The sequence below is a fragment of the Perognathus longimembris genome, chromosome 20, assembly GCF_023159225.1.
Source record: "Perognathus longimembris pacificus isolate PPM17 chromosome 20, ASM2315922v1, whole genome shotgun sequence".
NCBI lineage: Eukaryota > Metazoa > Chordata > Mammalia > Rodentia > Heteromyidae > Perognathus > Perognathus longimembris.
The window spans coordinates 24,120,325-24,132,635 of NC_063180.1; the positions used below are offsets into that span (position 1 = coordinate 24,120,325).

The 12,311-nt window shown below is 53.2% G+C and overlaps 1 protein-coding gene across 1 annotated transcript; it reads left to right on the forward strand.

The window, feature by feature from the left end:
• Nucleotides 1-6,568: 6,568 nt before the first annotated feature.
• On the forward strand, nucleotides 6,569-10,914 carry LOC125338550 (sialic acid-binding Ig-like lectin 10). Its single transcript, XM_048329408.1, has 9 exons — nucleotides 6,569-7,107; nucleotides 7,205-7,486; nucleotides 7,710-7,757; nucleotides 7,997-8,254; nucleotides 8,422-8,469; nucleotides 8,559-8,816; nucleotides 9,409-9,499; nucleotides 9,597-9,705; nucleotides 10,584-10,914. Exons 1-9 carry the CDS (start codon nucleotides 6,627-6,629, stop codon nucleotides 10,848-10,850), a joined length of 1,842 nt encoding a protein of 613 aa, XP_048185365.1. The 5' UTR covers nucleotides 6,569-6,626; the 3' UTR covers nucleotides 10,851-10,914.
• The last annotated feature ends 1,397 nt before the right edge of the window (nucleotides 10,915-12,311 follow it).

Consider the following 12,311-nt stretch of genomic DNA (forward strand, 5'->3'; position numbering starts at 1 on the left):
ACGCCCCCGAATGAGACCACGTCCCCCAAGGAGGCCATGCCTCATGGCAAGGCCGTGCCCTATGATGAAGCCATGCCTGCCGAGGGGGAGGAGCCTGAGCCCTACTACGCCTCCATTAACTTCAACAGCCTGAAGCCCAGGGTGTCCCAGGACCAGGATTCCAACAACACAGAGTACACTGAGATCAAGATCCATAAGGGATGACATCTGCTTCCCCATGCTCAGCTGGACCTCCAAAGTCATCACTGATAAAGTATGTCCTGGGGACAGATTCTTGCAGATAGCATCCCTCTAAGTCCTGGGTTCAAATCCAGGTTGGGTGATAACTCAGGCAACTCGCTTGGTCTCTGTATCTCTACTTCCTCCTCCATAAGGTGGGGGTGTGATACCCCTTGCATACGCAGAGCTAGAAAATGCACGGCTTGGGCTGGGAATGTGGCTTAGTGGTAGAGTGCAGGCCTAGCATGCATGAAGCTGTGGGTTCGATTCCTCAGCACCACATAAACAGAAAAGGCCAGAAGTGGCGCTGTGGCTCAAGTGGTAGAGTGCTAGCCTTGAGCAAAAGAAGCTCAAGGACAGCGCTCAGGACCTGAGTCCAAGCCCCAGGACTGGCAAAAAAGAAACAAAGAAACAAACAAAAATGCACAGCTTGTATTGCTGCATATAGATTTTTGTGACTGTTCTAAGAGCACCAAATGCTTGGAAATGGCTCCTTTGATGCTGCATGAAATTTACCTCAATGAAACTGTCATAAGGGAAGCTTTGCAGCCAGACCCGCCTGATGCAGACACAGGCCTCCCAACTTCACCTCCGGCTCCATCTCTCCACCTATCCACATAGCTCATCTGTTCCCTGTGAGGATTCAGGGAATGCCTTGGGCACAGTGAACCCCAGAAAACCCCAGCTCTGGTAGGTGGGGGCCTTAGCCAAAACATACCCAGTCTAGGACCAAATGCCAGCTTGTCTCCGGATTTGCAAAGGACCATTCACTCTCCCCTGCTTCCTTGTTCTCCCCCACTGCTCTACCCAGTGAGGGGCCCTGTGGTCACCTGAATCATTTGAGATACAAAGCAGCCAAGAGAAGGCTCACTTGTTCACTTTGTGGTCAGAGGTTGTTTTCTCTCCTCATGGGCCCCTATGACCCCCTTCTTCCTCATCTCCCCTCCCTCCCACCTCCAACCTGAGTATTGACCCAAGCCCCCAGACCATCCTCACACCTCCTGCATGATGGGACATAGGGCCTGAGGCTCTGTGAGGCTTCAGTGCCTGCCTCAGGCTCAGCTGACAGGTCGCATGTTCCTGGACCCAGAGCTCCCTGTCCTGCTGCTGCTGGGTCAAGAAGTCAGGGTGGGCTAGGCTGGGGAAAGGGGCCTCTGGAGTCTCCAGTGCCCTACACGCAATGGAGTGAGCCGACTCTTCTGTCATCAGACGCTCAGTCTCCTTCAGAGAAGTGACCAATGGCCTCCCAGGCTGTGATGGGCCTTGGCTCGTCCTCTGAGCACCTGGGAAGTCACTGCCAGTCCTTGTGCTCCAGAACCACGGTACCCACTGCCCAGGTATCCACCTGGCTCTGTGGACATCCCTAGCCAATGGATCTTCATGGCCCTGGTTCCAGTCTATCAATGGAAATGGGCAGTGAGCAGTCTTGTGTCTGCCTGTGTGTGGGCATGCATGTATATATGTGCACGTGTGCATGTGCGTGTGTGTGTGCATGTGTGCCTATGTGTGTTGATGAGATTAATTCTTCAAAAAATATAGCTAGGTTATTCCTTCTTTATATTTTGGGGAGATATTGAGTGCTTCTTGGACATATTACCTCTTGGGACAAAACCTTTTTTGTTTTGTTTTGTTACATTTTTGGTGATCAGTTTGGCATCTGGCCCAGCAGATCATGAGCACTGAATAACCCCTTTGGGCCTTGGACAGTCTCAGGTCAAATTTGCAATATCTAGGTCGTTTTCAATATGCATCTGCCGGGCTCGGGTCGCCTCCCCTGGCACGGGGGGTCAGGCTCTACTCTACTCTAATCGCTCCCTTTCTCACCCTCTCCCCTGGTCACCCGACCCACAGGTAAGGCCAGAGTGGAGTGGGGGGCTCAGGAAAGACCTCAGGTGCACGTGGCCGTATGAGATCGCTTTACCTCCCTCCTTACCCTTGAAGAAAGCCAGTCGTACGCGGATCTCGGAGACGCTTCAAGAGCAAATCTGATTTAATAAGGGAGTGGCTAGCAGTTGATATAGTAGGGGTGATGAGAAAAGGGGTGATCAACCGATAGCTGACGATAGGCTGGCGAGCTTGTCATAGGACCCCCTCATGAGCTAACGTCACTTGGATAGTACCACCCCAGGGAATGGGGAGCACATGGGCTGGCGAGAAAGTTGGGGGGCTCTTCGCAAAGCCACTTCTTCTGGTTCCAGACCCAGAGAATTGTGGCCTGCTTCCGCATTCCCCCAGGGCTGGAGGAAGGGTGGCATCTCGGGAGCACTCTCCATTGCCCTTCCCCCTCAAGGCCAAAGCTGAACCCCAACATGCATCTTTATTTTTTTAATTGAGAATCAGTTCATGTAACATAAACTCACCACTAACTAGTGTAAAATATGCAGTAACTTGGCTTTTTCTACATTTGCAATGATGTACAACCATCACCACTATGAAATCTAGACCAGTGGCCACCTCCCAAACCAATACCCTGCCCTGACGCTGTCACAGATGCCCTGTCCCCAGAGGCTGTCACCTTTTTCCTTTCTACTTGTCTTCCTTTCTCTCGGTGGATTTGCCTATTTGGTACTTGACACCCACATGGAATCCTCTAGAATGTGACTTTCTATGTGGCTGTTTTCACCAATACATGATCTGCCAATGCTCCGCTCCTTTTTGAAGACTAAGTAACATCTCGTTGTGTGGACGGCCTGCATTTTGATTGGGTTGCTGGGGCTTTGTCATGAGCTGTAAGAGTCCTTTGTATAGGCCATGTAGTAGATGCATCCCATCCGACAGGTGCATCCTCCCTGCCCAAGTGGAGGCAGGTGTAAGCCAGGCTAGGGATGATGAAGTCCCATACCAGGGAGGAAGGAGTCTCAGGGATTTTGCTGCCCCATCTAGCTTCAAATCACAGTCCTCAGATCTCAGCCTCCTAAGTATCTAGGATTACAGGGGTGAGCCACCAGCACCTGGCTCCTCACTGGTTTCTGTTTGCCCTTGGTGTATTCCCTTGTCTCAGGCCCTCCTCCATGCCTTTCTCCATGCCTCTCCAGCACCAGCTTCTAGAATGTGCTTCCAAACACAGTCACCACCCACCAGCTGAATGACCTGAGCTCTTGCACGGACAGACACTAGACAAGTGCCATCTGGTGTACAAGAGGCCTCTTGTGGCCTCTGCCTGCTGGACTTTCCTCCCAGAACCTCCTACCCTCCCCCCTCACACATCCACATCCTTCCCAGCTCCAGCCCTAGCTTGCACCCCACTCGGGGCGGGGCGTATGTGAGCCTGTTTCCCATGTGGCTCGGGGGGGGGTCACCCCAGATCCCAAGCAGCGTCACGGACCATGGGTATGAGTCATGGCACCACAGCGACAGCAGTGATCACCCCTCAAACACCCACAAGAGCCTGGGAAATGGTGGCAGAACACAGAAGACAGTCAACATTAAGGAAATGAAAAACTCAACCAAAACTGTGGTACTGCTGGGCACTGGGTTGGACAGTTGTCATGGAGGGGAAAGTAACAACTAATAAATGTTTACATGGAGATCCAGTCACTAGTCCCTGCTCTCTTCGTGTAAAACAGTCCAGCCCTGTGGAAGTCCCTTCCGATTTCCTCCAAAAGAGGCCATAGGAGGAAATAGGAAGGGACTTCCACAGGGCTCAAACCTGTAATCCCAGATACTCAGGAGGCTGAGATCTCAGGATCATGGTTTGAATCCAACCTGAGCAGGAAAGTCCATGAGACTCTTATGTCCAATTAACCAGCAAAAAAAGTTGGATGCAGAGCTGTGCCTCAAGTGGTAGAGCTCCAGCCTTGAGAGAAAAATCTCAGGGACATTGCCTAGACCCTGAGTTCAAGCCCTAGAACTAACATAAACGCATAGAAAGGATGCCTGCATGAACACAAAGGAAGTCGGACTCCTTCCACACAATTTATACAAATAATAATTCAAAACAGGGCTGGGGATATAGCCTAGTGGCAAGAGTGCCTGCCTCGGATACACGAGGCCCTAGGTTCGATTCCCCAGCACCACATATACAGAAAACGGCCAGAAGCGGCGCTGTGGCTCAAGTGGCAGAGTGCTAGCCTTGAGCGGGAAGAAGCCAGGGACAGTGCTCAGGCCCTGAGTCCAAGGCCCAGGACTGGCAAAAAAAAAAAAAATAATAATAATTCAAAACAAATGCTTGTTGCATGACTTACTGAGGCGGGAGAGATGTACAAGAATCATGAACTCTCAAACTAGGATGGCACCCTGAAGAGCACTCCCCCCCCCCCCACACACACACTGGCCCATGACACATACAAGTCCAATTTGATAAGTGAACGTGACATTGTCTCTGGTTACCTACAGAGCCTTTACCCCAAGCTGCCCAGGTCAGAGAGGACCCCACATCCTGCCCAGCAAGCTCCTGTTTTACACAGGGGGCCCAGCCTATAGCAGAAACCTGGGGTGGCTGGGAATATGGCTTAGTGGCAAGAGTGCTTGACTTGTATACATGAAACCCTGGGTTCAATTCCCCAGCACCACGTATGTAGAAAATGGCCAGAAGTGGTGCTGTGACTCAAGTGGCAGAATGCTAGCCTTGAGCAAAAAGAAGCCAAAGACAATCAATGCTCAGGCCCTGAGTCTATGCCCCAGGACTAGCAACAAAAAAACACACACAAAAAAAAAAAACCAACAAATAAACAGAAACCTGGGCTCCGTGCGCCCCCTAGTGTCCACATGGCAGATGTGGTCCATCGTCCCCTGGAGTCCCATTCAGCCAACGGCGGCAATGAAGTCATATCCCACACCCTCTATCCAAGGTCAGTCTGCCTTTGAAGGTGTGACTCTACTGTCTGGGATTAACTACCATACCTGGTTCTCACAATTCAGATGCCTGGCACAACTCTTGTAAATAGTTGTTGTCATTTATTATTTAGGGAATAAAAACAAGGACAGAAAAAATGTGTGTATGCTCTGTACATATACAATTTACTGTGTGCAGATCCCGCGGCCTTTCCCAGCATTCAAGGCTCTGATAAGTACCTCAGGGCTCTGAGACTCTTCATTAATCAAACCAGCTGGCCTTGAGGCCAGACACCTTGTGGGCTCTGCTCTGCGTTTCCCTGGGAGACAGGGTGCTTGGTTGAGCAGATATATATGTCCAGTCCACCCCGTGAGGCAAAGTCTTCCCAGGAAGTGTCAGGCAAGACAGGGACCTTGGTGGAGCCTTCATTCCAGCCACTGCATACCCTGCACACTGTTCTCATGATCCTCCCTAAGCCATCCATGTGGGTGGCTGGGCAGTGAGCTGGTGCTATGGTGAGATCACCCACAGCCTGCCCAAAGAGGAAGGAGCCATGGGGAAGTAGATGGGAAATATCTGGGGGGCTAAGGGTCAAGGGGAAGTGTGGGGGGGGAACGTGAAGACGGGGACCAGAGACAGGCCTAGGGTTTTTGCTTTACAGGAGATAATAAAGAGCTGGGCACTGGTAGCTATAATCCCAGCTACTCTGGAGGCTGAGATTTGAGGATCACAGTTCAAAGGCAGCCCAGGCAGGAGAGTTCATAAGATTCAAATCTCTAATTAGCCAGAAGAGGAGCTGTGGCTCAAGTGGAAGAGCGTCAGCTTTGAATGAAAAAGCTCAAGGACAGTGTCCAGGCCCAGAGTTCGAACTATAGGACCAGCACAAAATGAAGAAAAATGAAGAGGACGAGGCGGGGAGGAGGAAGAGGAGGAGGAGGAGAAGGAAGGGGGAGGAGGAGGGGGGGGAGGAGGGAGGAGGGGGAAGAGGAAGAGGAGGAGGAGGAGGAGGAAGAAGAAGAAGAAGAAGAAAAGAAAAAGAGGAAGATATCTGGTTGCTTGAATTTCAGATGATGAAAAAAAATATTTTCTCAGCATAAGTTCTCCAGTCAATGTCAGAGCTAGTCTTATACCAAGAAAAAACAAAGAGTACTCATTTTTAAAAGAAGTCTGAAAATCTTAAGCAGGCTTGCTGGCTGCAGTTTATCTGGCAAGGCCAGCCCCCTCCCCCACCCCACCCCCAGCCAGAAGTGTTCTCTCTGCACCCCAGGGCCCCCAGGAAAGGTCCTGATATTGATTTTCATTTCTGCTTCCTCAGTGACCCAGGACCCAGGGGAAAGCCCCTTCCTCCCCCTCCCCCAGCCCCCCATCTAGGCCCCAAAGCCAGACACAGGTCTGGCTCCTCCTCTCCTTGCCCCCAGAGGTGTCTGGGGAGGCCTAGTTCCACATGTCCAGAGGCCGAGCAGACACCCCCGCCACCAGGAAATGAGTCAGTGGGTGGGGTGTAAAGAGAGGGACAGCCCCTGCTCCCCCCAGCCTCCCTCCACGCATGTTCTTATCATGCGTGTTGCCAGAACTCAGCTTCCTGCTCTTCCCCTCCTGTCCCTGCGCTTATCTGCCTCGGAGCAACTGCAGAATGGAGTTTCTTAAGATGGAGATGTTTCTCTCCTTGCTTCTGCTGTCCTTGGGTGGTATGTGGCCAAGAGCCATGGGGACCTGGGCTGGAAGCAGGGATCTCCCTCCAGGATTCGAGGACTACCAGCTGATGGTGCAGAGCCGGGTGACAGTGCAGGAGGGGCTGTGCATCCTCGTGCCCTGTTCCTTCTCCTATCCTGAGGACAGGGAAGGTAGGGATTATTTCCCAGTTTATGGTTACTGGTTCCGAGAAGGAGCCAACACAAACATGGAGGATCCAGTGGCTTCCAGCAACCCAGATCGACCGGCTGAAGCCAGCACCCAGGGTCGATTCCAGCTTGTGGGGAACCCTGGCAGAAACAACTGCACCTTGGTCATCAGAGACACCCAGAGAGAGGACACGATGTCTTACTTCTTCCGGGTGGAGAAGGGAATGGTGAAATTCAATTTCGTGAGCAAGAAGTTCTGGCTGGAAGTGACAGGTGCGGCAGGGCGGAGCCCAGGCTTCCAGGCTGGGGAGCGAGACGGGTCTTTGGGACCACAGCCTGAGCTTGAGGATCCGAACTCTCTCTTCCCAAGCCCTGACTCAGAAGCCGGACATCTTCATTCCTGAGGTCCTGGAGTCTGGGCAGGCGGTGACAGTCCTCTGTGTAGTTCCCTGGGTCTCTGAGCGGTGCTCGGCCCCCTCCATCTCCTGGTCTGGGCCTGCCCTTTCCTCCAGTGGAAGCAGACCCCATCCCTCCTTCCAGTCAGTGCTCTACCTCACACCACGCCCGGGGGACCACAACACCCAGCTCACCTGCCGAGTGGACTTCAGAGCTAGAGTCAGCACACAGAGGGCCATCAGGCTGAGCGTGGCTTGTGAGTCCCGGCTTTAGTTCTGGCTAGATAAGGCATTCGTGTGTGTGTGTGTGTGTGTGTGTGTGTGTGTGTGTGTGTGTAGGGGTGAGGGGGTAGGGAAGCCTGTCTGGGAGTCCCAGCAGGGACGGGCACTGTAGGACCCTCTCTTCCCAGTGGGAGAAAGGGGTTCTGGTTGTGGGGTCCAGCTTGTCCTTCCTGAAGAGAGCACACAACCTTCTTACCGATCCCCCCAGAGACCCTGTGATCACCATTTTCCGTGACAATGCCCCAGGTGCGAGGCCCGGCGGGTGGGGCTGGCCCAGCCCTGGGGAAGTGAAAAGTCCAGGGTGGGTAGAAGGAGTCAAACTCATTCTGCGGCCCCCCCACCCCGTCTCTGTCTGTACGTCTCGGTGTCTGTGTGTGTCTCCTTTTCTGTCTCTCTCTGCCTGTCTCTGTGTTTCTCTCGGTGTGTCTGTGTGTCTCTGTCTCTCTTGCTGTCTGTCTGTCTCCCCCTCTTCTCAATCTCCCAAGAGTCCCAAGGAAACACCATGTATGTGGACGCCCAGAAAGGCCAGTTCCTGCAGCTGCTCTGCACTGCTGATGGCCGGCCTCCTCCCACGCTGACCTGGGTCATGGGGAACAGAGTCCTCTCAAGGTCAAATGTCACAGGCCCTGAAAGCCTGGGGCTGGACCTGTCTGGGGTGAAGGCGGGAGATGCCGGGCGCTACACTTGCCATGCCGAAAACAGGCTCGGCTCTCGGCATCGCGCCCTGGACCTCTCCGTGCAGTGTGAGTGGACCCTGACTCTGGGGGCTGACCACAGAGGAGGGAACAAGGGAGAGGGCAAGGAGAGGGGGCAGGGCTCCAGAGCTGCCAGGGCTTTGGCAAGTCGAGGGCCTAGGTTTGTGTCTGAAGCACAGCTACAGGGACCCCTGGCCGTTGTGTCTCCATTGCAGACCCTCCGGAGGAGCTGAGAGTGACCGCTGCTCAAGGAAACACGACAGGTGGAAGGGGACAGAGGAAGCCGGGCCTCTCCTGCCCTTTAAGGATGGAGGTGAAGGAGCCCCACATCAATTTCTCTCCCTTCCCCTAGAGCTGGAAATCCGCAGGAACGGCTCGTCCCTCCTGGTCCTGCAGGGCCAAAGCCTGCGCCTGGTCTGTGTCACCCACAGCAACCCCCCCGCCACGCTGAGCTGGGCCCGGGGTTCACAGACCCTGAGCCCCCGCTGGCCCACAGACCCCGGGGTCCTGGAGCTGCCCGTGGTCCAGGTGGAACATGAAGGAGAATTCACCTGCCGGGCGCAGAACCCGCTGGGCACCCTGCACATCTCCCTGGGCCTCTCTGTGCACTGTGAGTGGAGGAGGGGACACCGGGGTCTGGGGGCAGGGGACACCTGCTGGCCCTTGTCCTCCCCCAGGCCCCCCCTGCTCCTGGGGGACAGAGGGGCTGCACTGCAGCTGCACCTCCCAAGCCTGGCCAGAGCCCTCCGGGTGATGGCAGCTGGGGAGGAGCTGCTGGAGGGGCCTATGGTTAGGCCTCCGTCACTGTCACCTCCAGTTCAGCTGGGTATGGGGCCCCGGGAGGGGCTCGGCTCTAGCCCCAGGCTCAGCTGCGAGGCCTAGAATGTGCATGGGGCCCAGAGCAACACTATCCTGCTGCTGCCAGGGAGCCTGGGAGTACGGATCAGGAGGAAAATTATGGGAGAAGGTCTGGGGGGATACGGGCTGGGGGCTGGGGGGCAGGGGACATCTGCTGACCGTTATCCGCTGGTGGGAGTGGGTGGCCAGAGCCCCTGCCCACCAGAGTCCCTGGTCCGTGGCTGGCTGGGGGAGGAAGAACAAGGGAGAAATGGAAGGCCTGGATCAGAATGAGGCGCAGACACCAGGGGGGGACTGTGAGTCCCCATGCCAGTGGGCTAGCCTCGCTTGGCTCTCCCATGCAGATGAGGGCTCCATCTCTGCGGCATTCTCCAAGGGAGCATGTCTAGGTATCGGTGCCACCAGTCTTCTTTCCCTCTGCATCATTGTGGTCATGTGAGTTGGGAGGGGTCAAGGGTCATGGGGTCATGGAGTCTGGAGCCTGGGAAAGAGCAACGGCAACAGTGTTTCCAAGCGGGGTTTATTCTCACAGCATGAAGACATTAAGGAAATCACAGCCCCGGACAGAGACATCCAGAGCCCAGGTGTCCCGGAGCAGCATCCTGGATTACATCAATGTGGCACCCATGGCCGGGGCCCTGGTGAGTAAGTGGTCCACCAGGCTGCTAATTCGTTCTGGAATCTAAATCAAGCCCGTGTCTTCTACTTCTCTTTGAAGCCATACGGATTGTTTGTCTGGGACAGGGTTTTGGTATTTAGTCTAGGATGTCTTCAAACTCACCACCCTCCTGCCCCTCAGCCTCCTGAATGCTGTGATTATAGGTGTGTGCTACTCTGCTCGACTCTTCCTTAGAGACTTTATGTGGATGTGTTCCTAAGACCCAAGTGATTTGCGGCATGCTTCAGGGGCTTGTACCTCTTGATTATGGAGTAATATTCCAGGGGCTTGTTGCTATGACTGCTTGGGTTTTCTACTGTTCTCAGTTATCGTGTGCAAGGAAAGAGACTGGAATGGGTGAGAAGGGAAATGGGATGTGCAGGCAACTGTACATATATCACACCGTCAAAATAACAAAACCAAGCTAGGCATGGTGGCTCACGTCTGTTATCCCAGCTACTTGGCAGGTTGAGATTGGGAGAATGGTGGTTCAAGGTCTGCCTGCACATAAAGACAAGATTTTATTGGAAAAACAATGAAAGAAAAGAGACTGGGGCATGGCCCAACTGGTAGGCACGCCTAGCAAACGCTAGGCCCACGGTGGCCACGCCCACCCACAAACCACGCCCGGTCGGGTCATATATAAGTTGCCTCGCCTGTTCTGGCCCCAACCCGCCAGTACCATTTGTTCCGGGTGGGGGATGGAATGCAGACTCAGTGAGGGGATTGGGTTTTTTTCTCCTAGCTATGGCTGCAGTTTCTAAGTCATACCAGGCACGTGATGAGTGCCCAACTATGTGTGAATGAACGAATGAATGAGCGAATGAATGAATGAATGAAGGCTGGTTATTATTTCCTCAGATGCAGAATCGGAAGGCCAAGCCAAGCAACCCTCCCAGGACCCCTTCTCCAGGCACTGGCTCCCCAGAACCAAGGAAGAACCAGAAGACCCCCATCAGTTGCCCCGAGCTCAAATCATCCACACAAAGCCCAGACCTGGAGAACAGTCCAGAAGAACTCCATTATGCTGCTCTCAACTTCCGCAGGCCTCTGGAAGCCCCGAGGCCCAGGGACCCCGAGGAGATTTATACAGAAATCCATTTCCACAAAGGGTCCCCTAGACTGTAGATGTGGATCTTGGATGGGGAACGAGAAGGAGGTAATAAAGAGGCTCAGAGGATCAAGTGCAAAATCTCTTTAGTAAAGCTTAAAAATCCTTTAGCATGAGCCAGGCGCCAGTGGCTCACACCTGTCATCCTAGCTACTAAGGAGGCTGAGATCAGAGGACCATGGTTCAAAGCTAGCTTTGGCAAGAAAGTTTGAGACATTTTTATGTCCCATTAACCACCAAAAGGCTGAAAGCAGAGCTGTGGCTCAAGTGGTAGAGCACCAGCCTTGAGTGAAAAACTTCTGAGATAGCATACAGGCCCTAAGTTCAAGTCCCAATATAGAATGACAGCAACAACATAACTCTTCAGGAATCAGTCATCAAACCCTCCCCAGAACTGAGCCAGGATCCCAGTTTTGAACCTGCAGGTTTGCTATGTATCATGTCCTGAGCCAATTATGTGTTCATTTCCTTGGAGGCATAGCTTCATGGTAGAGCACTTATCCTGCATGCCCAGGTGCTGGTTTCAATTCTATAAACAAACACACACACGCACGCGTGCGTGCACACACACACACAAATTAAAAGTGAATTTAAAAAAAAGTCACAAGGAGCAATAAGAAAGACCCACAGCTGGGCACCAATGGCTCATGCTTGTAATCCTAGCTACTCAGTAGGCTAAAATCTGAGGATCATGCTTTGAAGCCAGCCTGGGCAGAAAAGGCTGTGAGACTCTTATCTCCAATAAACTGCTCAGAAAAAGCAGGAAGTAGAGCTGTGGCTCAAGTGGTAGAGTGCTCCAGGACTGGAGAGAGAGACAGAGAGAGAGAGACAGAGACAGAGACAGAGACACAGACAGAGAGAAAGAGAGATAGAGACAGAGAGACAGACATAGACAGAAGGCCTCAACTCCAAACCTAGTGTTCACCCCCCCCCCCGCAGTTCACAGTATCTCCTGCAGGGGGCACTCCTAAGTCACAAGCATCAGGGAGAGCAGGAAAGGAGGCCAGGCAATACACACCTGTAAATCCCACTACTGGGAAGGTGGGAATAGGAGGATCACAGTTCCAGGCTAGCCCAGGGAAAAAGCACAAGACCCTCTTTGGAAAACAGACTAAAAGAAAAAGGATTAGGATGTGGTGCAAGCATGAGGCAGAAGGGTAGGAGAGGGGGAGGGGGAGAGGAGGAGGAGGGAAATGGAGGGGAAAAGGAAGAGCTGAAAATAGAGAAGGAAAGACAGAAATACAAAGAGAAGAAAGAACAAGCTGAGCCCCTGTGGCTCAAATCTGCAATCCTAAGTACTCAGGTGGCTGAGATCTGAGAATTGCGATTTAAAGCCAGCTTGGGCAGGGAAGTCCATGAGACTCTTATCTCCAATTACTCAGAAGAAGCAGAAAGTAGAGCTGATGCTCAAGTGGTGGAGTAAGCAAAAGGAGATCAGGGATAGCACCTAAGCTCAGAGTCCAAGGCCCAGGACCAGG